The sequence below is a fragment of the Macaca fascicularis genome, chromosome 9 (assembly GCF_037993035.2).
Source record: "Macaca fascicularis isolate 582-1 chromosome 9, T2T-MFA8v1.1".
Taxonomy (NCBI): Eukaryota; Metazoa; Chordata; class Mammalia; order Primates; family Cercopithecidae; genus Macaca; species Macaca fascicularis.
In genome coordinates, this window is record NC_088383.1 from 112,452,825 (window position 1) to 112,475,113 (window position 22,289).

At 47.0% G+C, this 22,289-nt stretch overlaps 1 protein-coding gene across 3 annotated transcripts in view; it reads left to right on the top strand.

Annotated features, from left to right (window-relative positions):
* Positions 1-22,289, top strand: part of PDCD11 (programmed cell death 11) — a 53,525-nt gene that overhangs the window by 13,155 nt on the left and 18,081 nt on the right. For all 3 annotated transcript variants that reach the window (XR_012418188.1, XM_005566347.5, XM_005566348.4), the window contains exons 8-21: positions 1,914-2,021; positions 5,611-5,817; positions 6,464-6,588; positions 6,767-6,827; positions 7,497-7,643; positions 8,979-9,230; positions 10,288-10,428; positions 10,951-11,145; positions 12,073-12,243; positions 14,179-14,398; positions 15,974-16,123; positions 16,529-16,644; positions 18,291-18,832; positions 20,910-20,972. Coding sequence is in view for 2 of the 3 variants with exons in the window: in XM_005566347.5 (XP_005566404.3) it covers positions 1,914-2,021; positions 5,611-5,817; positions 6,464-6,588; positions 6,767-6,827; positions 7,497-7,643; positions 8,979-9,230; positions 10,288-10,428; positions 10,951-11,145; positions 12,073-12,243; positions 14,179-14,398; positions 15,974-16,123; positions 16,529-16,644; positions 18,291-18,832; positions 20,910-20,972 (2,498 nt within the window). In the remaining variant the exon portion in view is untranslated. The remainder of the gene's footprint in view (positions 1-1,913; positions 2,022-5,610; positions 5,818-6,463; positions 6,589-6,766; positions 6,828-7,496; positions 7,644-8,978; positions 9,231-10,287; positions 10,429-10,950; positions 11,146-12,072; positions 12,244-14,178; positions 14,399-15,973; positions 16,124-16,528; positions 16,645-18,290; positions 18,833-20,909; positions 20,973-22,289) is intronic.

The following is a 22,289-nucleotide window of genomic DNA, read 5'->3' on the forward strand; positions in this document are numbered from 1 at the left end:
GGTGGCAGTCAGCTTTGTTTTTGTCATTTGCGAAATTCTTTTCGTATCAGTATTTTTTCCTATACCCTCAACTTATTTTCATCTCGCTACAATTCTGCATGCTTTCAAACCCTTTAAGTAAACTACTGGTTTCTTTTTCCTCCCACCTAGAACCCTTTTTGATGTCTTCCTGCTCTAGGATGGACTAGTTGCTCTATAGGGCTCCTGCATAGCCAGTATCCTAGAACTTCCCTTCTGCTTTCTCCTCTATCTCTATTAGAGCCTTCTTTGGTCCCATGTGTTCTTCTTTTTCGGTTTACTTCCTCGTTTTAGTGTGGCACATTATCCAGAAGCATCCTGGGAGAGCCTCTCAACTTTAACTTCCAATTCTCTAGGAAGTTTTTGTTTAGATTGCTGTATTATGAGTGAGGTGCTAAAAAACTGAGCAAGTCGGCCGGGCGCGGTGGCTCAAGCCTGTAATCCCAGCACTTTGGGAGGCCGAGACAGGCGGATCACGAGGTCAGGAGATCAAGACCATCCTGGCTAACACGGTGAAACCCCGTCTCTACTAAAAAATACAAAAAACTAGCCGGGCGAGGTGGCGGGCGCCTATAGTCCCAGCTACACAGGAGGCTGAGGCAGGAGAATGGCGTAAACCTGGGAGGCGGAGCTTGCAGTGAGCTGAGATCCGGCCACTGCACTCTAGCCCGGGCGACAGAGCGAGACTCCGTCTCAAAACAAAACAAAACAAAACAAAACAAAACTGAGCAAGTCTGTGTGCCTGTGTGAGATTGTTGACTGTTTTTTAAATTTTTATAATTTTTATAATTATTATTTTTTTTGAGACAGAGTCTTGCTCTGTTACCCGGGCTGGAGTGCAGTGGCATGATCTCAGCTCATTGCAACCTCCACCATCCAGGTTCAAGTGATTCTCCTGCGTTAGCCTCCCGAGTAGCTGGGACTACAGGCATTCACCACCACGCCCAGCTAATTTTTGTATTTTTGTAGAGACAGGGTTTCACTGTGTTGGCCAGGCTGGTCTCAAACTCCTGAGCTCAGGTGATCCACCTGCCTCAGCCTCCCAGAGTGCTAGGATTATAGGCATGAGCCACCGCGCCCAGCTTCTTGGTGACGATTTAACTTTCCTGTCAGGAACAGGACTAGCAGATTTAATTTGGACAACCTCCTACTGTGATTGTTATAGGTCTTCTCTGGCATGTTAGATTTCTCTAGAAAGGATCTGACAATCTCCACCCAAGAGGGTCTAAGCCTGGCTGCCTGAGAATGAGTACGAGAAAGGGGCTGGATATTTACATGATATTTAGAATTTAATTGACATTTTCAGAATTTTTAATTGACATTTTCAGAATTTCCTGTTTTTTGATTCTGGTAACAGTTTTCCTAGAGAATAGGTTTCATATTTTGCGGGGAGGTAAGAGAGAGGACTTAGTTCTCTGATTTCATTCATCTCCCTCATGACTATCTTTTGAGGGGATTGTCACTTTTAGCGTTTTGTTGACTCTGTAGGGTGACTTGGCTTGCTTGTGGTCAGTATCTCCCCTTTGCAAGCCTTTGAGTTTTACCTTCCTATACTGGGCAAGTATGTAAGTAACAATCTATTCCAGTTGTCAGGCTGGCAGTTCCCCAAGGATACATGTACAAAGCTCCTTCCACTCCATGGAGGACTCCCAGAGAGTGGGAGGACTGATGTCCTCTCTTAGCTGGAAGGGAGGTGAGCCTACTAAGAAGGAAACAGCCAGTGCAGGAATTGTTCTGCCGGTTAGTTTTATAGGAAGAAAAGATTGATAAGAGTTAGCTGGGGGAGGAGAGATACACAGGGATAATGTGGCATTGAGTGTTTACTGTGAGCAGTGTCTTACATTCGTGGTTCTTTCAAAGAACTTTTTTTCATAACTTGTTCTGTTTATTTCTAGGTGACTCCATTTGGCCTTACACTAAACTTCCTCACATTCTTTACGGGCGTGGTTGATTTTATGCACCTGGATCCCAAGAAAGCTGGAACATATTTCTCAAATCAGGCAGTAAGAAATGTTGATCCTGTATTTTCTTGATTACAACTGTGGTCCATTTGCTGTCCAGTATCACAGCTAGCTACAGGGAGGACCTAGGACTGCATGCATGCAGGTGTGCAGAAAGGAGATGAGAGGAATAATGAAAAGTGTTATGGAGGCCAGACGTGGTGGCTCATATGCTTGTAATCCCAACACTTTGGGAGGCGAGGTGGGCAGATCACTTAAGGTTAGGAGTTCAAGACCAGCCTGGCCAACATGGTGAAACCCCGTCTCTACTAAAAATACAAAAATTAGCCGGACGTGGTGGTGTATGCCTGTAGTTCCAGCTACTCAGGAACGTGAGGCAGGAGAATCGCTTGAACCCGGGAGGCCGAGATTGCAGTGAGCTGAGATTGTGCCACTGTACTCCAGCCTAGGCAACAGAGCAAGACTCCGTTTCAAAAAAAAAAAAATGTTATGGAAAGAAAGTAAGAAACTCCCAGGGGCCGAACTGAAATTAGAGAAGGAGCAGGTGGAAAAGAAGGCAACTTTTAGTTTTTACTTCATAGTCTTGCATGTAGTTTGGTTTTTTTTTCCTTTAGTATTACTAATTTTTTGTTTTTCTAATTTAAAGTTGTTTAGAAGAATATTTAACAGGCCGGGCGCGGTGGCTCAAGCCTGTAATCCCAGCACTTTGGGAGGCCGAGATGGGTGGATCACGAGGTCAGGAGATCGAGACCATCCTGGCTAACACAATGAAACCCCGTCTCCACTAAAAATACAAAAAAATTAGCCGGGCGTGGTGGCGGCGCCTGTAGTCCCAGCTACTCGGGAGGCTGAGGCAGGAGAATGGCGGGAACCCGGGAGGCAGAGCTTGCAGTGAGCCGAGATCGCGCCACTGCACTCCAGCCTGGGCGACAGAGCGAGACTCCGCCTCAAAAAAAAAAAAAAAAAAGAAGAATATTTAACATAGGAGAATAAGATACGTTTAAACAGCAAAAGGTGATTTTAAAAGTTCTATGAGTAGTATAGATCCAATTTTGAAAAAATATTTTAAAAAGTACCTCTGGTTAAAATACTGGAAGATTATGCAATCAGGTGTTAATAGTGATGAACTCTGGGTGATTTTTCTGTTCTGTTCTTTTCTTTCTTTTCTTTTCTTTTTTTTTTAGACAGGGTCTCACTCTGTCACCCAGGCTGGAGTGCAGTAGGGCAAACATGGCTCACTGCAGCTTCAATGTCCTGGGCTCAATTGATCCTCCCATCTCAGTCCTCAGAGTAGTTGGGACCACAGATGCGTGCCACGATGCCTGGCTAATTAAAAAAAAATTCATAGGCCAGGCATGGTGGCTCATGCCTATAATCCCAGCACTTTGGTAGGCCGAGGCGGGCCAATCACAAGGCCAGGAGTTCAAAACCAGCCTGGCCAGCATGGTGAAACTCTGTCTGTACTAAAAATAATAAAAAAAAATTAGCCAGACCTGGTGGTGTGTACCTGTAGTCCCAGCTACTCAGGAGACTGAGGCAGGAGAATTGCTTGAACCCGGGAGGCAGAGGTTGCAGTGAGCCGAGATTGCGTCACTGCACTCCGGCCTGGGCAACAGAGCAAGACTCTGTCTCAAAAAAAAAAAAAAATTGTAGAGGCAAGGTCTCGCCATGTTGCCCAGGATGGTTTTGAACTCCTGGGCTCAAGGAGTCCCCCATCTTTGCCTCCCGAAGTGCTGGGATTACAGGTATGAGTCACAATACCTGGCTCCGCTTGTATTTAAATATTCAAGTTTTCTACAATGAACATGGATATTTAGGAAGAAAATCCTAATATATGTTATTCAGAATTTTTTAGAATTCTAAAATGATTTCTTTTTTTAAATAGTAATGTATGGTATAGAGAATTTATTTATTTATTTATTTTTCGAGACAAGGTCACACACTATTGCCCAGAGTGTAGTACAATGGCACGATCACGGTTAATTGCAACCTCAACCTCCCGGGTTCTGGCAATCCTCCCACCTCAGCCTCCTGAGTAGCTGGGACTACAGATGCATGCCACCACGGCCAGCTAATTTTTTCTGTTTTTTGTAGAGATGGGTTCTCGCTGTGTTGCCCAGGCTGGTCTTAAACAGCTGGGCTCAAATGATCCTCCTGCCTAGGCCTCCTACAGTGCTGGGATTATAGGCTTGAGCTACTGCAACTAGCTGAGAATTTTTTTTTTTAAAGTGAAACTAGGGTTTTATACTACCTAGTGATAATACTGTTAATATTTTCCTAAACCTCTTTTTAGTAATTTTTTTCTCCCTATAATCATTCGTGTGTGGAATTGAGACATTTTACATGTTTTAATGTCATGAAGAGATCAGGCTTTTTCTGTTAGTTTCAGAGGAGCCTTGGATGTAGTGACACTAGTACATGGTTTCTGTTGTATTACAGATATATTAGCTCCTTGGTGTTGAGGGGACTTGAGTAAACTTTCCTGCTAATTTTTGTGTATTTATTTTATTATTATTTTTTGAGACAGGGTCTCACTCTGTCACCCAGGCTGGAGTGCAGTGGCGTGATCATCAGTCACTGCAGCCTTGACCTCCTGGGCTCACTCAGGTGATTCTCCTGCTTCAGCCTCCCAAATGGTGCACGCCACCGTGCTTGAATAATTTTTTTTTTTTTCTTTTCTTTTTGAGACTAAGTCTCACTTCGTCACCCAGGCTGGAGTGCAGTGGCACAGTCTTGGCTCACTGCAACGTCTGCCTCCCATTTCAAGTGATTCTTGTGCCTCAGCCTCCTGAGTAGCTGGAAGTACAAGTACGTGCCACCATGCCCGGCTATTTGTTTTTTTTTTTGGAGACAGAGTCTTGCTCTGTCGCCCAGGCTGGAGTGCAGTGGCGCTATCTCAGCTTACTGCAGCCTCTGCCTCCTGGGTTCAAGTGATTCTCCTGCTTCAGCCTTTTGAGTAGCTGGGATTACAGGCGCCTGCCACCACACCCAGCTCACTGCTGGGTTTTTTTTTTTGTATTTTTAGTAGAGATGGGGTTTCACTGTGTTAGCCAGGATGGCCTTGATCTCCTGACCTCGTGATCCGCCTGCGTCGGCCTCCCAAAGAGCTGGGATTACAGGCATGAGCCACCGCTTCCAGCCTAACTTTCTGTTTTTTAAATCTAGAGATGAGGTTTCGCCATGTTGGCTGGGCTATCTCAAACTCCTGATCTCAAGTGATCTGCCCACCTCAGACTCCCAAAATGCTGGGATTACAGGCATGAGCCATGATCCCCGGCCAAATTTTTGTATTTTTTGTTGAGATAGGGTTTCACTATGTGCGCAGGCTGGTCTCTGACTCCTGAGCTCAAGTGATCCACCTGCCTCGGTATCCCAAAGTGCTGGGATTATCAGTGTGAGCCACTATAACTGGCTTGAGTAAGTTTTGATTTAGTCAGACATGGTCCCTATGGGACATTTTGATTTTGTTGCATGCTGCTTGAGTATGGAAGCCAGTTTGAGTACTTACATACTAAGGATGTGAGTACTCACATACCTGGTTAGCATGTGGAGAGGCTTGATGCCTAGAAGGTCTGCTCTAGGGTGCTCCTGTGTGCCTCCTCCTGCTCACCTTGCCTTTCCTTTTGTCTAGGTGAGGGCTTGCATCCTCTGCGTCCATCCTCGAACCAGAGTTGTGCGCCTGAGTCTGCGCCCCATCTTCCTACAGCCTGGACGCCCACTCACCCGACTCTCTTGCCAGAACCTTGGAGCGGTGCTGGATGATGTTCCTGTCCAGGGCTTTTTCAAGAAGGCTGGGGCCACCTTCAGGCTGAAGGATGGGGTTCTGGCGTATGCCCGGGTAAGGAGGCCTCTTTGTTTGGTCAGGGATCTTTTCACTGGAAGGACTTTTGGAGCACAGGGGGCCATTTCTGCTTCTTTCATCCCTTGATGCTAGTTTAGAATTTCTGGATATTGCAGTTCTAATTCCTGTTCATAGTGATTAGAACAATGTCTGTTGACTGTGTTAGGATGCCTTAGAACCAGCTTGCCATATCTGATACTTGGTTAATGGTTAAGTGTAAGGATGAGTTAGGATCCAGACCAGGGCCCAGCAGAGTTTTTCTTAAAGGGCTAGGTCATAAATACTTTAGGCTGTGAGCCCTGTGGTGGTCTCTGTCCTAATTGTTCAATGCTGTTGTTACGGCTTGAAAGCAGCCATAGACAGTACGTAAATGAACGGATGGCTGTATTCCAATACAACTTCTATTTACAAAAACAGGCACTAGGCACAGTTGACTGATCTATGTTCTGGACTTTCTCTGACCTTCCTGAAATTCTGTGATGATAAAGAGCAGTTTTTTAGTGTGAAGAATTACTTAACCAGGCAATCAAAGTACTGTTTTTATGGTACATGATCAGTGTTGACTCCTCTCTATGGGCTGTAAGGTCTCATTGGCTCAGACCTATTGTCTCTGGCTTGTCCTCAATCACTTGGTACTTTGCAGCTCAGCCATCTCTCTGATTCTAAGAATGTCTTCAATCCTGAGGCCTTCAAGCCAGGGAACACTCACAAGTGTAGAATTATTGACTACAGCCAAATGGATGAACTGGCCTTGCTCTCTCTACGAACGTAAGTCTGTCATTAACAGGTAGGGTGTAGAGATGTGCGCCTGTACATGTTCATATTCCGTTTCTCCTGGCTGTGCTTGGGGAGGGTTTTCTTTCTTGCCAGCGTGACTGTGGTAGCCCTGAATTTTAGGCAACCTCTGCCCCAGTTTATTTAATTTTGTGTTTTCTCTTTGTCCTAGATCTATTATTGAAGCTCAGTACCTTAGATATCATGACATCGAACCTGGGGCAGTGGTAAAGGTAAGACCAAGCATATAATTAGGTACTCCCTCAGTTTCAGGAGTTCCTTAGTTCACATACAGGTGACTGTCAGCTCATTAGTCCTCATGTTAACACATTGAATGTCATTTTCCTTACCTTTGCCTGCTGACTAGAATTTCTTTCTTTTTCTTTGGGTAACTCGTAATTAATTTCAAGGTAAGATCTTACTAGCACCACCCAGCTACACAATGGCAGTAGATCATAAATCCTGAGATTTGGGATTTGATGGTAGTTAGTAGACCAGATCAAAAGTTAGTCCTGTGATTATTGAGCTTCCTGGGATATTAGTGAGAAGCCAGTTCCAGATACCTGTCCTCTCCAACCATTTGGTTCTAATCGAGCAGCTCCCTTTATATGTAGAGTTTATTCCTTAGGACACCTTGACATAGTCCCTTTCTTTGGGGAATGTATTTTAAGGCACACAGAAAGCACATGCTCACACAGAAAGATGTGAAGGCTCCCACAAATAAAGCTGATGAAATAATCCAGCTCAGGGTGGGGTGTGTGCTCCACCTGTATGCCATCTGGAATAACAGGCACAGTTAGCCCAGGAAGGTGGCTGTGAAGGGGAGGTGTGACATGCCTTGTAAGAGGTGGGGGAAAGGCCATTCTTGAGACATTGAGGCAGCTTATCTTTGGACTCTCTAGGGCATAGTGCTAACCATAAAGTCATATGGGATGCTGGTGAAGGTGGGCGAGCAGATGAGGGGCCTGGTACCTCCCATGCACCTGGCTGACATCCTGATGAAGAATCCAGAGAAGAAGTACCACATTGGGGATGAGGTCAAGTGCCGGGTGAGCCTCCTGAAGGGTCTCTTGGGATTTTGGCTAGATGGGAAGAGAGCAGTTCTCAACTGAAGTTTCTGCCTTTTTCCACAAAGTGAGTGTGTAATGTCTGTAGTGTGTCTAGTACTGTACCTGGCATTGGGAAGAGAAAAGTGAGTCCCTGTTTTGTGTAGTATAATTGGGAGTTAAAATATTCATACATGAAGAGAGAGCAAGCCAGCCTGTGATCTTTTGCCATGTGGCTTGGTGCAGGTGGTGTGCTGTGGTCACACCTGAGAAAGGGGAGGCGAGGGTGGGCTGGAGCAGCCAGAATTGTTGACGTTATCAATAGCGACTGCCACTAACAGGTATTCTGTGGCAGTTTCTATGCTAGGCATGTGACAGGCATTATTTCATTTAATCCTTGAAACGACCCTAACAATTAAGTACTATTATTTTCATTTTGCAGGTGGGAAAATTAAAGCTTAGGAAAGCCAACTGTCTTGCCCAGAGTCACACAGCTAATAAACGGCAGAACCAGTTTTTGAATGTCAGCTCTGTATGACAATAACGTTTTCTAGATTTCTGGCAGAGGTGGCACTCGAACTAGAAAGGATAGGTAGGATTTGGGAGATTGGGGAGAGCAAAGGGTGTGTTCCAGGCACAGAAATAGCCCTAGCAAAGCTGCGAAAACATGGGTGAGTTACGACAAAGGCTCGAATCCCACGGAAAGCCTCATAGAGTTGTGAAGCTCCAGTATGATGATGCACACGGAGTGCTCCATGAGCAGGCACTTAGCATGTCAGATTTTCCTGTATTCATTTTATTTCATCATTATTGACTCAGCAGAGGTAATGATTGCCCATTGGTGCAAAATTTTACAGTAGTGGGATCAAGAGTTAAACAGAGTTTTTCTGTCTTTAAGGAGATGACCTTCTGAGGGGTTGAAAGACAGTTGCATCTCCATCTTATTTGATAGCTAATAAACAGCAGTACTAAGGTGGTAAATTGGTTCATCATTGGTTCTGTTAGACTAGATGCAAAGCCCACTAGGAAGGAGCCAAGATGGTGTAGAAGTTAGTGTAACCAAGACTCCACAGAGGTGCCGGGAATGTTGCTTCATGGTCAGGAGAGGGTAGTGTGCAGCAATTTATGGGAGCAATTACATTTGAAATAGTGATTTGTATGCTGCAGATTGTCATACAGCAGGAAGCAAGAAGAATCTGCCACTGAGTTGATTATAGGAAAAGCTATAGCAGGTTCTTGGGGAATGGCCCCATGGCTTTTGGGTTTAAGAGGTTGCAGAGACCAGCTCAGTGGCTCTCATGGTAACAGATAACTTGACAGCCTATGTCCCTCCCCTAGGTTTTGCTTTGTGACCCTGAAGCCAAGAAGCTGATGATGACCCTGAAAAAAACCCTGGTTGAGTCCAAACTACCTGTCATTACCTGCTATGCCGATGCCAAGCCTGGTCTGCAGACACATGGCTTCATCATCAGGGTCAAGGACTATGGCTGCATTGTGAAGTTCTACAACAATGTGCAGGGACTGGTGCCCAAGCATGAGCTCAGTACCGAGTATATCCCTGACCCGGAGAGAGTTTTTTACACTGGCCAGGTAACCCTTCCCCTAGAAGTGGTGACCCCACAAACACAAATATGAAGGAGCAGTAAGTAGTAGGGCTGCCTTTAAGAGTAGTAGGGCTGCCTTTAAGAGGCTGAGGAAGAGAGCACATGGGGCAGTGGGTATGAGCTGGCTAAATGGAGGAGACAGGGAACACAACAGGGAGAAAGCCTCGGCGGGTTCAGCAGAAGCTGACAAGCTGATGGGTCTCAGGCACGCATGGAAGAGGTCAGTCTTTACCTGTAATAAACCTGTGCCTCTGGTATCAGAAATTGTTGTGAGGTCACTGTCACCACACGGGGGCAGTGCTGTAAAACTAGTGAGTCTTGGTATCACTAGGAAAAACACTTTTTTATTCCTTTAAACGACTTTAAATGGATAGATAATAATTGTACATGTTTATGGGGTACAATGTGATATTTCTTTTTTTTTCTTTTCTTTTTTATTTTTTTCAAGACAGAGTTTCCCTCTGTCACCCAGGCTGGAGTGCAATGGCGTGATCTCAGCTCACTGCAACCTCCACCTCCCAGGCTCAAGCGATTCTCGAGCTTCAGCCTCCCAAGTAGCTGGGACTACAGGCATGTGCCGGCACACCCAGCTAATTTTTGTAGTTTTAGTAGAGATGGGATTTCGCCGTTTTGGCCAGGCTGGTCTCGAACTCCTGGCTTCAAGCAATCAGCCCACCTTGGCCTTTCAAAGTGCTGGAATTACAGGCCTGAGCCACTAAGCCTGGCCACCATGTGTTATTTCAATACATGCTTACAATATGTAATGATCAAACCAGGGTAATTATCTCCATCACCTCAGAGAGAAAAATAATTTTTAAGACTTGGATGGTACAAAAAAAGTTATTTATGTCTTCTGTTTATCCCAAAGCCTGCCCTGGGAGATTGTGTAGTTCTCAGTGCATTTCTTCTTTTCACCACCTTCTGATCTGATCCAAAGGCTTGGTAGATCTCTCAAGGCCTCTGCAGCACTAGTGGAGGGCATGCTGCAGGGCCTGCAAGGCCTGCTGGGAGGAGTTGGCCAAGCCTGTGTGGTTTCTTGCCAGGTGGTGAAGGTTGCTGTGTTGAACTGTGAGCCATCCAAAGAGAGGATGCTCTTATCCTTCAAGCTGTCAAGTGATCCAGAGCCAAAGAAAGAGCCTGCAGGACACAGTCAGAAGAAAGGAAAAGCCATTAACATTGGGCAGGTACCTGGACTTTTCTGGACAAGCTATTTTATGTTACAGTGGCAGAGAGCAGGGCACCACTAACACATGGTGTATTGGAACCCATGAAGCGGAAAGATAGAGGTAGCTCGATAAGATTTTGGGGCTAGAGGGGTTCTTGAGAGAGGACGTCATATGCATTCCTTCCTGTGTGTCAGAACAAATGGAAGCTGTCCACAAAAGTCCTGTTACAGTGAGGCTTTTCAGCAGTGGGCTGCTGACCTCTTTCCTCTTGGGTCCCTAGGGCCAACCTGCAGTTCTGGCTTTCCTGGGGCTCCGTGGAGGGACTTGAGAGAGGAGTGTGATGGGTCCACACATGAGTCCTCGTGCATGTGCACGTGCATGCATGCTGGGTAGTTGGGGTGGTGAGTGGTGTTTGGAAGAAAGCTGCCTCTTAGTGATCCTTGGTGCCGGAGTTTGATGCCTCCAAGCCCTGCCTGATCCAGACCAGGTTGTTCTCTGTTCATGACAAGTGCGATTTTTGTCTTTCTCTTCCCTGGGTAGTTGGTAGATGTGAAGGTTTTAGAGAAGACCAAAGATGGGCTGGAGGTGGCTGTCCTGCCGCACAACATCCGTGCTTTCCTCCCCACATCTCATCTGTCGGACCACGTTGCCAACGGCCCATTGTTACATCATTGGCTCCAGGCAGGTGACATCCTTCACCGAGTCCTGTGTCTGAGCCAGAGCGAGGGGCATGTTGTATCCTTGACTGGTATCTGTGGAACAGAGGAAGGTGAGGGGCCATGGGCGCTTGGATGGGAAATTCTGGGGAAATTAGTTAGAAACCCCATGGGGAAAAGACAGCTATTTGACCTCAGAAATACCTCCACAAAACCAAACCAGTGACGAAGCCTGTGCTGTGGAAAGTAAGAGCAGGCCTGAGTAAGTGCTGCCAGCAGATGCTGTTGGTCAGGGTGGAGTAGCCTGAAAGTTCATAGAGAGGGGGACTCTAGGGGGCTGGAGAAGGAGGCCCAGTGGGCTGCTTGGGAGCACATCTAGCATTTTGGGGGCTTTCAGTGCTTGCCCCTTGGATTAGAACAATTAATACGGTGGCGTCTGTCCCCCTTTCCTCTTTTTTTTTCACTATGTGCCTTCTCCCCCCAGGGCTATAGGCTCAGGAACATTCCCTTTGGTCTTTGCATAGGTTCTTTGAAGGAGCTTCTGCTCACAGAATGTAAAGTTCATTCTCCTTGGAGTAAAAACGGGCAGAGGAGGGAAAATGAGTTCATCAGTGTGAAGAGGGAGTAGTAGAGGATTGTGTGATGGCTGATCCAGCTGTCAGACCAGGGGGATGAGCCATCCCTTTTTGGTCTCCTCTAGTAATCTGCAGATTAGTGAATCGGGAATGGAATAAAACCGTGATTCTCAGCTGTAGTGTGCAGTTGGGCCATGCAGATGGCTGAGTCACACCAAAGTTTCTAATTCAGTAGGTCTGGGTGGTGCTTGAGAACCTGCATTTCTCCCAGGTTTCAGGCAATATTGATGCTGCTGGTCTGCACACTTAGAGAATTGCTGTAGGAGCAGAGGTCAGCCTGCAGTTCTGTCTTTCTCTGTGGAGAAAGGAGATGGGAGAGATGGACATTTCATCTGCCCTTTCTGGAACATTCCTTGATGAAGTACCACTAGCTTCTTTGCAGGAAGCCGGCCTTGGTCTCCACAGTAGAAGGTGGCCAGGATCCCAGGAACTTCTCAGAAATTCATCCCGGAATGCTGCTCATTGGTTTTGTGAAGAGCATCAAGGACTATGGCGTGTTCATCCAGTTCCCCTCAGGTCTTAGCGGACTGGCCCCAAAAGCTGTAAGTTCAACTCCATGTACAAGGGCTTTGAGGAGAAATACAAGGTCACAGAACCTGAGGGCGGGTGGGGAGGAATATTCTTTTTTTTATTTTTTGTATTTCATTCTTCTTCTTATTATTTATTTATTATTTTTTTGAGACAGTGTCGTTCTGTCTCCCAGGCTGGATTGCAGTGGTGTGATCTCTGCTCACTGTAACCTCTGCCTCCTGGGTTCAAGCGATTTTCCTGCTTCAGCCTTCCAAGTAGCTGGTATTACAGGCACCCACCAACATGCCCAGCTTTTTTTTTTGAATGGTAGAGACAGGGTTTTACCATGTTGGCCAGGCTGGTCTTGAACTCCTGACCTTAAGTGATCCACCCGCCTTGGCCTCCCAAACTGCTGTGATTACAGGTGTGAGCTACCGCACCCGGCCAAGGATACTTTACTCTTTTGAAAGAGTTTCAGGGGCACCACTTAAGGTGTGTGTGACATAAAGGCACCTGGGAGGGGTGAGTGCAGCTGAGCTTTTGGCCCATGTTCCTCCTGCCCAGCTGTGTGACCATCTGGAGGAAGGGACTCCTTTCCCACTCCACACTACACATTGAAGGCCTTGGTCTCCAATGTGAAGATGACTGCACTTGTTTTTATTCTCAGCACATTTAGACAGGGAAATTGATCATCCTGAGCTACTGAGTACAGGTTTTGCAGACTTCTGAGGTTTTTCAGGTGTTAAGGGACCAGAATGTCCTTGAAATTATTACCCGCCCCCCACCCCCAAGTTCCCATGCACTTTTCAGATGGGAACAATCCCAGCAGTCCCCTAGCGGAGCCTCCTAGTGTACCCGGCATATCAGCTGAGGCCTGGGCGGGGATGGGACTCACCAAAGTCATGGAAGATAGTCGAGCAAATGGCGTGCAGCTGATTGCTGCCGCAGATCGTTCATCAGTATTTCTTCCCCTCTGTAGGCCTGTCTCCCTGGTGTTTTACCTGGGAAAATCTCATTTGCATCCCCTGCCAGAAACATTTTAAAAATGGTAGCAGAGGGGAGGGCCCCTGAAACAAGCCCAGTGAGGGGCAGAGGGTTCCCGTGGGTTGTTGGGGTGAGGACAGCCCTGGTGTCTGCCTGGCTTGCCGTGAACGTGCCTTCTTGCCCGAGTGCCCTCTCCTGGAGGCTCTGGTTTTTTTGTTTGTTTGTTTTTTGTTTTTTTTTTTTTGAGATGGAGTCTCACTCTGTCGCCCAGGCTGGAGTGCAGTGGTGCAATCTCCGCTCACCGCCTCCCAGATTCAAGTGATTCCCCTGCCCCAGCCTCCCAAGTAGCTGGGATTGCAGGTGCGTGCCACCACTCCTGACTAATTTTTGTATTATTTTTTTTTTTTTGAGACGGAGTCTTGCTCTGTCGCCCAGGCTGGAGTGCAGTGGCGCAATCTCGGCTCACTGCAAGCTCCGCCTCCCAGGTTCACGCCATTCTCCTGCCTCAGCCTCCCGAGTAGCTGGGACTACAGGTGCCCGCCACTGCGCCCGGCTAATTTTTTCTATTTTTAGTAGAGACGGGGTTTCACCATGGTCTCGATCTCCTGACCTTGTGATCCGCCCGCCTCGGCCTCCCAAAGTGCTGGGATTACAGGCGTGAGCCACCGCGCCCGGCCAATTTTGTATTATTAATAGAGTCGGGGTTTCAGCATGTTGGTCAGGCTGGTCTGGAACTCCTGACCTCGTGATTCACTCGCCTCAGCCTCCCAGAATGCTGGGATTACAGGCGTGAGCCACCGCTCCCAGCCAATCTGGAGGCTTTGTTTTTATGGAAGGGGAGTAGAGCTGTGTTCAGAGAGGGCTTGGGGGAGCTTCCTGGGCCCCATTTCCCCCCACTCATATCCCCCTTTCTGGGGACATCAAGTGGGTTGTCTTAATGAAGACCTTTCCTCTTCTCATCTCCTGCCTGTTCTTCTCTTCAGATCATGAGTGACAAATTTGTAACCTCCACAAGTGACCACTTTGTTGAGGGCCAGACAGTAGCAGCAAAGGTGACCAATGTGGATGAGGAGAAGCAGCGAATGCTGCTGTCACTGCGGCTGTCGGACTGTGCTCTGGGGGACTTGGCTACCACCAGCCTCCTCCTCCTGAGTCAGTGCCTGGAGGAGCTGCAGGGCGTGCGCAGCCTGATGAGCAACCGAGGTGGGGCACCTGTGGGGCAGGGGAGGCGGGCCAGGGGTGGGAGTATGCGTTGTAAATTACACCTGTTAGGTGAGTTGCTGGGCTTCCCAGAACATAAGAAAAAATTTTTTTGGTTAACTTTTTTTTTTTTAATGGAAGTATGACCTGCATAAAGTACACATTATTATTATTATTATTATTATCGAGGCCAAGTCTCACTCTGTCACCTGGGCTGGGGTGCAGTAGTGTGATCTTGGCTCACTGCAACTTCCACCTCCCAGGTTCAAGCGATTTTCCTTCCTCAGCCTCTGGAGTAGCTGGGATTACAGGCACCCGCCACCATGCCTGGCTAATTTTTTTTTTTTTTTTGAGACGGAGTCTCGCTCTGTCACCCAGGCTGGAGTGCAGTGGCCGGATCTCAGCTCACTGCAAGCTCCGCTTCCCAGGTTTACACCATTCTCCTGCCTCAGCCTCCCGAGTAGCTGGGACTGCAAGCGCCCGCCACCTCGCCCGGCTAGTTACCTGGCTAATTTTTGTATTTTTAGAGAAGACAGGGTTTCGCCATGTTGGCCAGGCTGGTCTCAAAGTCCTGACCTCACGTGATCCACCTGCCCTGGCCTCCCAAAGTGCTGGGATTACAGGTGTGAGCTGCTGCGCCCAGCCATAGTGCATAGTTATTACGTGTGCAGCTTAATCAGTGTTTATGTTACACCCCTTTAAGATAAAGGCCATTACGAGCATCCTAGATGTCCCCTTCTCCCCACTGCCAGTCCAGAGTCAAAGTTTCCCTTAGTTCTGTGGCTTTATATTTGCATTTGTTGTGAATTCACTCACCTTTTCACCTTTCATTCCTTTATTCAGCAGATGAAATGGAACTGGGACCTGCCAGGCTTTGTAAGGGGTTATTATTCTGACCCTCTTAGACTTTGAACCATTGTGTGGGATTGTTGTAACTTTTTTTTTTTTTCCTTTTTTTTTTTTTTTTGAGACGGAGTCTCGCTCTGTCGCCCAGGCTGAAGTGCAGTGGCCGGATCTCGGCTCACTGCAAGCTCCGCCTCCCGGGTTTACGCCATTCTCCTGCCTCAGCCTCCCGAGTAGCTGGGACTACAGGCGCCCGCCACCGCGCCCGGCTAGTTTTTTGTATTTTTTTTAGTAGAGACGGGTTTCACCATGTTAGCCAGGATGGTCTCGATCTCCTGACCTCGTGATCCGCCTGTCTCGGCCTCCCAAAGTGCAGGGATTACAGGCGTGAGCCACCGTGCCCGGCCGGATTGTTGTAACTTTAATGGAATTTCATAGCAGGAGGCTTGAGAGGGGACAGTGAAAATTCAGAAACCGAAGGAAAGCCTGTCTTCCTGGTGTTTGTTGGCTACTCCCTTGAATTATGGTCAGGTAGGATTAGCAAGGGGCTTAGGTCTGTCTGCCTGTGACAAGAGTTTTCGTGGATACTGAACATTTTTGCAAAAAGTGATTTTACCTTGTCAGTGGTTCCAGTGCTCCACTGTCCTCCATGGTGACAGCACACTGCCAGAGGAAAAGAACAGTGGGAGTGTTGTTTCATGGTACTAATCCGTGTTTCCTTCGGGTCTCTGGCAGACTCTGTGTTGATCCAGACACTGGCTGAGATGACCCCAGGAATGTTCCTTGACCTAGTGGTGCAGGAGGTGTTGGAAGATGGCTCTGTGGTATTCAGTGGGGGTCCGGTGCCCGACCTGGTCCTGAGAGCCAGCAGATACCATCGCGCAGGTGAGTGCTTCTGTCTTACCCATTGTGGTTGGTGGGAGGACCCTTTGCCCATTGCTCCCTCTCCTGGATATAGAATTTCTAAATACTTAGGGTAGATGAGTTGATTTGGTAGAGATTTTTGGCATGCCTACCTTGAGTGAATGCAGAGGCTTAGGTACGAATCCTTTAATTGTTACAATAGGGTAAATCTAGATTTTTATATATTAGGTTACGTAAATTAAGGCCCACCTGAGCTTGAACTATGGGCGATAGACCCTTGGTTTCCCTAATTATGGCCCGCATGGACCCAGGACGTGTGTCCTCTCTGCTTTCTTGGATCTAAGGGGTAGCAACTACACGTGAGAGGTGCTGCTGTCCCTTCACCCTGTTCCAGAAGGATAATCACACTGTGGTTCTGCACTGCAGGGCAGGAGGTGGAATCTGGGCAGAAAAAAAAGGTTGTGATCTTAAATGTTGATCTTTTGAAGTTGGAAGTGCACGTTTCCCTTCACCAGGACTTGGTGAATAGAAAAGCTAAAAAGGTAAGCTTGCTTCTGACTTCCATTTTCGTGGTTTCACATGATGTACCCTTCAACCCCACACTTCCAGTTCAGGAATTCCAACTCAGATGCCTGTAGTGAGGTAGCCCTATGTCTGGATGGATCCAGGACACCCCCGGTTTAGACCTCTCATCCTGGTGTGGTTCATAGTGCTGATTTCTATTCTGGTTCTGGTGATAAGTTACATGGGCATTCCATCTTTAGGGCCAAACAAATAAATAGTGCAGGAGTGGAGCTGGCTGTGTGGGTAGGGAGTGGCTGGCCTGGGACTCTGACAAGCTCAGGAGTGCATGCCCAGCCCGCATGGGGCTGAGACTGTTTAGTCCTGCCCAATTGTTGCCAGGTGGGAATATCTGGGGCTACTGCTGCTTGATTTTTTTTTTTTTTTTTTTTGAGACGGAGTCTCGCTCTGTCACCCAAGCTGGAGTGCAGTGGCCGGATCTCAGCTCACTGCAAGCTCCACCTCCCGGGTTCACGCCATTCTCCTGCCTCAGCCTCCCGAGTAGCTGGGACTACAGGCGTCCGCCACCTCGCCCGGCTAGTTTTTTGTATTTTTTTTAGTAGAGACGGGGTTTCACCGTGTTAGCCAGGATGGTCTCGATCTCCTGACCTTGTGATCCGCCCGTCTCGGCCTCCCAAAGTGCTGGGATTACAGGCTTGAGCCACCGCGCCCGGCCTGCTGCTTGATTTTTAAGAGAAGGCAGAATTTGGATTTTTATTTGAAATAAAAGCTGAAAATGTTAGAAACTTATTTTTTTAAAATAAGTTTGGCATGAGCCGAACAGCATATCTGTGGGCAGTTCAGATCTCCAGGCTGTGCGTCCACACCCTCATCTGCCTTGTCTTCTGGACACTTGTGTGTGACATAAGAATGGGTTTGAGGGAAATCTCAAAATTATTATTTTTCTCTGGGTGATGAATATATTTGATTATTGTCTAAAGCACTTATTAGGCACCTAGTTGCATAGAGTATGGTACAGTATAGATACAATCCTTAATTTCTAGTTGCTTACAGTATTAATAGTTTAGAACAGACAGAGAGAGAATGGAAAGCAATACTAACCTCTCATTCAGTTTTCTAGCAGGACCCTGTACCATTTTATCACCTGAGGGAAACGGGCATACAAGAGCATGAGCACAATTTGGATTCTGAGGAAAGAGAGGTTAGGTGCCTTGCACACAATAAGCTCTCAGTAATGACTCTATTCATTGCTTGGGTGGAAGAGTGATTAAATTGGGGATGGGGAGCTGCAGGACAGAGTCAGGAACCACAATGTCTATAAGCTGAGAGAGCTGTTAGAGGTTGCAAGGCTGTGCATCAGAATTATCTCAATAACTTGTAAAATTCAGATTTAGTAGATCTAGGATACGGTCTTGCAATTTAAGTTGAAAGCAAAACAAAACCAAGCCAAGGTAATTCAGAGGCAGCCCCATGAGTTTAGTGTACAGGAGAGAAAGCTAGGTCCAGGGAGTGAAGGCTAGTCTGTTCCAGCTCAGACCAGCCTTGGGTTCCCTAGCCTTGGGACCTCAGAGGGTTTCCTTAGCTATACCCTGCCCAGTGGGGCCATGAGTGAGTGACCATGCTGTGTAAACAGGAAAGCAGGGATGGTTGCTTTTCTCTCTTCTAGCTGAGGAAAGGCAGCGAACACCAGGCGATTGTGCAGCACTTGGAGAAGTCGTTTGCCATTGCCTCCTTGGTAGAGACTGGCCACCTGGCAGCTTTCTCCCTTACCTCTCACCTCAACGACACCTTCCGCTTTGACTCAGAGAAGTTGCAGGTGGGACAGGGTGTCTCCCTAACCCTCAAGACCACAGAACCAGGAGTGACTGGCCTTCTTTTGGCTGTGGAGGGGCCGGCTGCCAAGAGGACCATGAGGCCGACCCGGAAGGACTCTGAGACAGTTGATGAGGATGAAGAAGTGGATCCAGCTCTGACTGTAGGAACCGTAAAGAAGCACACCCTCTCCATCGGGGACATGGTGACAGGGACTGTCAAGTCCATTAAGCCCACCCATGTGGTTGTGACTCTGGAAGATGGCATCATTGGCTGTATCCATGCCTCCCACATTCTAGATGATGTTCCAGAGGGCATCTCTCCTACTACCAAACTGAAGGTTGGGAAGACGGTCACTGCCCGAGTGATTGGTGGGCGAGACATGAAGACATTCAAGTATGGAGGCTCGCGGGGGTGGCCTGACTTCAAGGGGAGATTGTTGTTGAGGGAGGACCGGGAAAGTAGGCGGGCTCCAAAAAGTTGCATGTAAGTCAGATTCTCTTTTAGTTAACAAAAGGCATTCACCAAAGAATTGTTTTGCATGATTCTTTTTTTTTTTTTTGAGACGGAGTCTTGCTCTATTGCCCAGACTGGAGTGCAGTGGCGTGATCTTGGCTCACTGCAAGCTCCACCTCCCGGGTTCATGCCATTCTCCTGTCTCAGCCTCCCAAGTAGCTGGGACTACAGGCACCTGCCACCATGTCCGGCTAACTTTTTGTGTTTTTAATAGAGATGGGGTTTCACCGTGTTAGCCAGGATGGTCTCCATCTCCTGACCTTGTGATCCGCCCACCTCTGCCTCCCAAAGTGCTGGGATTACAGTGCATGATTCTTCTTAAAAATGTGGAATATATGGTGTGGTTGTTAAGAACGGGTTCGGAGTCAAACCCGGGTTTGAATTCTAGATTAACTGTGACCATGTGGCAGTAGCTACTTGACTCCAAATTTTATTTTCTTAATTTTTTTTTTTTTTTTTGAAACAGAGTCTCGCTGTCGCCCAGGCTGGAGTGCAGTGGCACGATCTTGGCTCACTGCAAACTCCATCTCCCAGGTTCATGCCATTCTCCTGCCTTAGCCTCCCGAGTAGCTGGGACTACAGGCGCCCATCACCACGCCCAACTAAATTTTTGTATTTTTAGTAGAGACGGGGTTTCACCGTGTTAGCCAGGATGGTCTCAATCTCCTGACATGATCCACCCACCTCGGCCGCCCAAAGTGCTGGGATTATAGGCGTGAGCCACCGCGCCCGGCCTATTTTCTTAATATGTAACATGAGAATCATGGTAGCGACTACCTTGTAGGGCCATGGTGAAGACTGAAAGAGAGAATGTGTAGTCTGTTCTTTGCCTAGTGAGTTGCCTGCCTCGGTTACTGTGCTGTATACATCTGCCGTTGTCATAATCCATTCTCCACATCCCACCTTAATTATCCTCATTTGCTTTAAATCTTGTGCCACATGTTACTGTAGCAGAAATTACTGCTATAACAAGAACAGCAAAAAAAGAATTCAAAGTCTGGCCAATAATTTGTGTATTAATTTCAGTAGCCAACTGTGGGGTCTTCAGTAAATCATTTATCCTCTAAATAAAGACCTCAGTTTCTTTATTTTTAGAACGAAAGAATTGGAGTGTATAGACTGTAAGGAAAATTGTTTTCAGGATCTGATATGACAGTCCTAAAAGATCAGGCCAGGCACAGTGGCTCACGCCTGTAATTCCAGCACTTTGTGAGGCTGGTGGATCACCTGAGGCCAGGAGTTCGAGACCAGCCTGGCCAATATGGTGAAACCCCTTCTACTGAAAAAACAAAAACTAGCCGGGCACAATGCCCGTAGTCCCAGCTACTCGGGAGGCCGAGGCAGGAGAATCACTTGAACCCGGGAGGCGGAGGTTGTAGTGAGCTGAGATCATGCCATTGCACTCCAGCCTGGGCAAGAGAGTGAGACTCTGTCTCAAAAAAAAAAAAAAAAAAAAAAAATCGGATGAGGCTGGGTGTAGTGGCTGATCCCTGTAATCTCAGCACTTTGAGATGATGAGGGAGGTGGAAAACTTGAGCCCAGGAGTTCAAGACCTGCCTGGGCAACATGGTGAGACCCCATCTCTACAAAAAATAAAAATAAAAATTAGCCGGGCATGGTGGCATACACCTATAGTCCCAGCTACTTGGGAGGCTGAGCTGGGAGGATTGCTTGAGCCCAGGAGGTTGAGGCTATTCCAGCTTGGGTGACAGAGTGAGACTTTGTCCCAGAAGGAAAAAAAAAAAAAAAGGATCAGATGAACCTACTCCTTACTATTAACTGCAAAGATTGGGGATGGAAACTTTCAGCCTGACACATCTCCCTTCAGTGGTGGTGTGACAGTGGAACAGGGTGCTTTTGTGAGCTTGGTTTGGTGGAGAGTAGAGAGAAATCCTGACCTACAGATTACTGTGTTACAGAGATGAAGAGAAATGATTCAGCTTATTTGTTTCTCCAGGTTTCTCCCAATAAGTCACCCCAGATTTGTTCGAACCATCCCGGAGCTGAGTGTTCGGCCAAGGTGAGGGGGACGTTAGCAGCACTGTCTCATGGAAGGAGCACTGGGCTTTGGAATTAGGAATCCTGAGTTAGAATCTTGATTTTACCAGTGTTAGGATTTATTTTTGCCTTTCTCTGTCCAAGTTTTCTTGTTTCTCCAGTGGGGGTATTTGGTTCTCTTAGGGCTAGAGGGATCATATGAAAATTAATGCAAAAGCTGTGTACAGGTTTTAATTACCAGTTTAAAGCCTGGTTTCAGTTCTGTTTGTCAGCATGTCACAAAAAGAAACATTTTTACTCTCAACCCAATTTTCTATAACCCAGTAATTCCCTAAATAAGCAAAATATATCTGTTATTTCAACCTGGACGACTGCTTGGTGGGCTGGAAGCTGAGCTAGAATTTCAGGTCATGCTGGGGTAGATTCTGTAGAGAAGAGTGTTCCGTAAGATACCATGTGGGGAGGAGAACGAGGAGTTCTCTAAAAGAACCCAGCCTCTCAGATTGATAGACCCTTAGTGAATAAAGCTAGATGCGTATGACCTTAATTAAGAAAGGCTCTGCGGCTCAGTCCTGAGATCCATCCAGGTTGTAAATCTTAGGCACCTAGAGATTTACAGAACAGCCTCCAGAGTAATTTCCAGGGCCAGACACTGGCTCACCTGTAATCCCAGCACTTTGGGAGGCTGAGGCAGGTAGATTACTTGAGGTCAGGAGTTCCAGACCAGCCTGACCAACATGGTGAAACCCCGTCTCTACTAGAAATACAAAATTAGCTGGGTGTGGTGGCGGGCGCCTGTAATCCCAGCTACTTGGGAGGCTGAGGCAGGAGAATCACTTGAATCTGGGAGACCGAGGTTGGAGTGAGCCGAAATCTTGCCGTTGTGCTTCAGCCTGGGCAACAAAAGCGAAACCCGTCTCAAAAGAAAAAAAAAAAAACACAAAGGAAATATTCCTGGCACATTGAGTTTCAGATGCTAATAACACTTGGGACTTCAAAGTAAGCCCTAAACTAAAGTTTCAGAATAATAAGATTTGGGGGATGAATTACATTCCTATTTGTTAACTCTGTGGTTTCCTTAGTTTTGTAGATTTTGATTGTGTTTACCCTCCAGTCTTTGTTGGAAAATGAAGAAACCTCTTCATATTAATGGTTTCAGCCTGCAGTATCTTCACCTCTGACATGTGATGTCTTGTTTTAATTAAACCCTTAATTAGGGTTGAGGTTAAGTAGTTTATTCAAACTAAGGATAGATATCTTAAATTAACAAATACACAGGGGATGAGTCAGTGGACTCTGTGGGAACACTGAGATCCTAAATGTTTTTTGATCCTAAGAG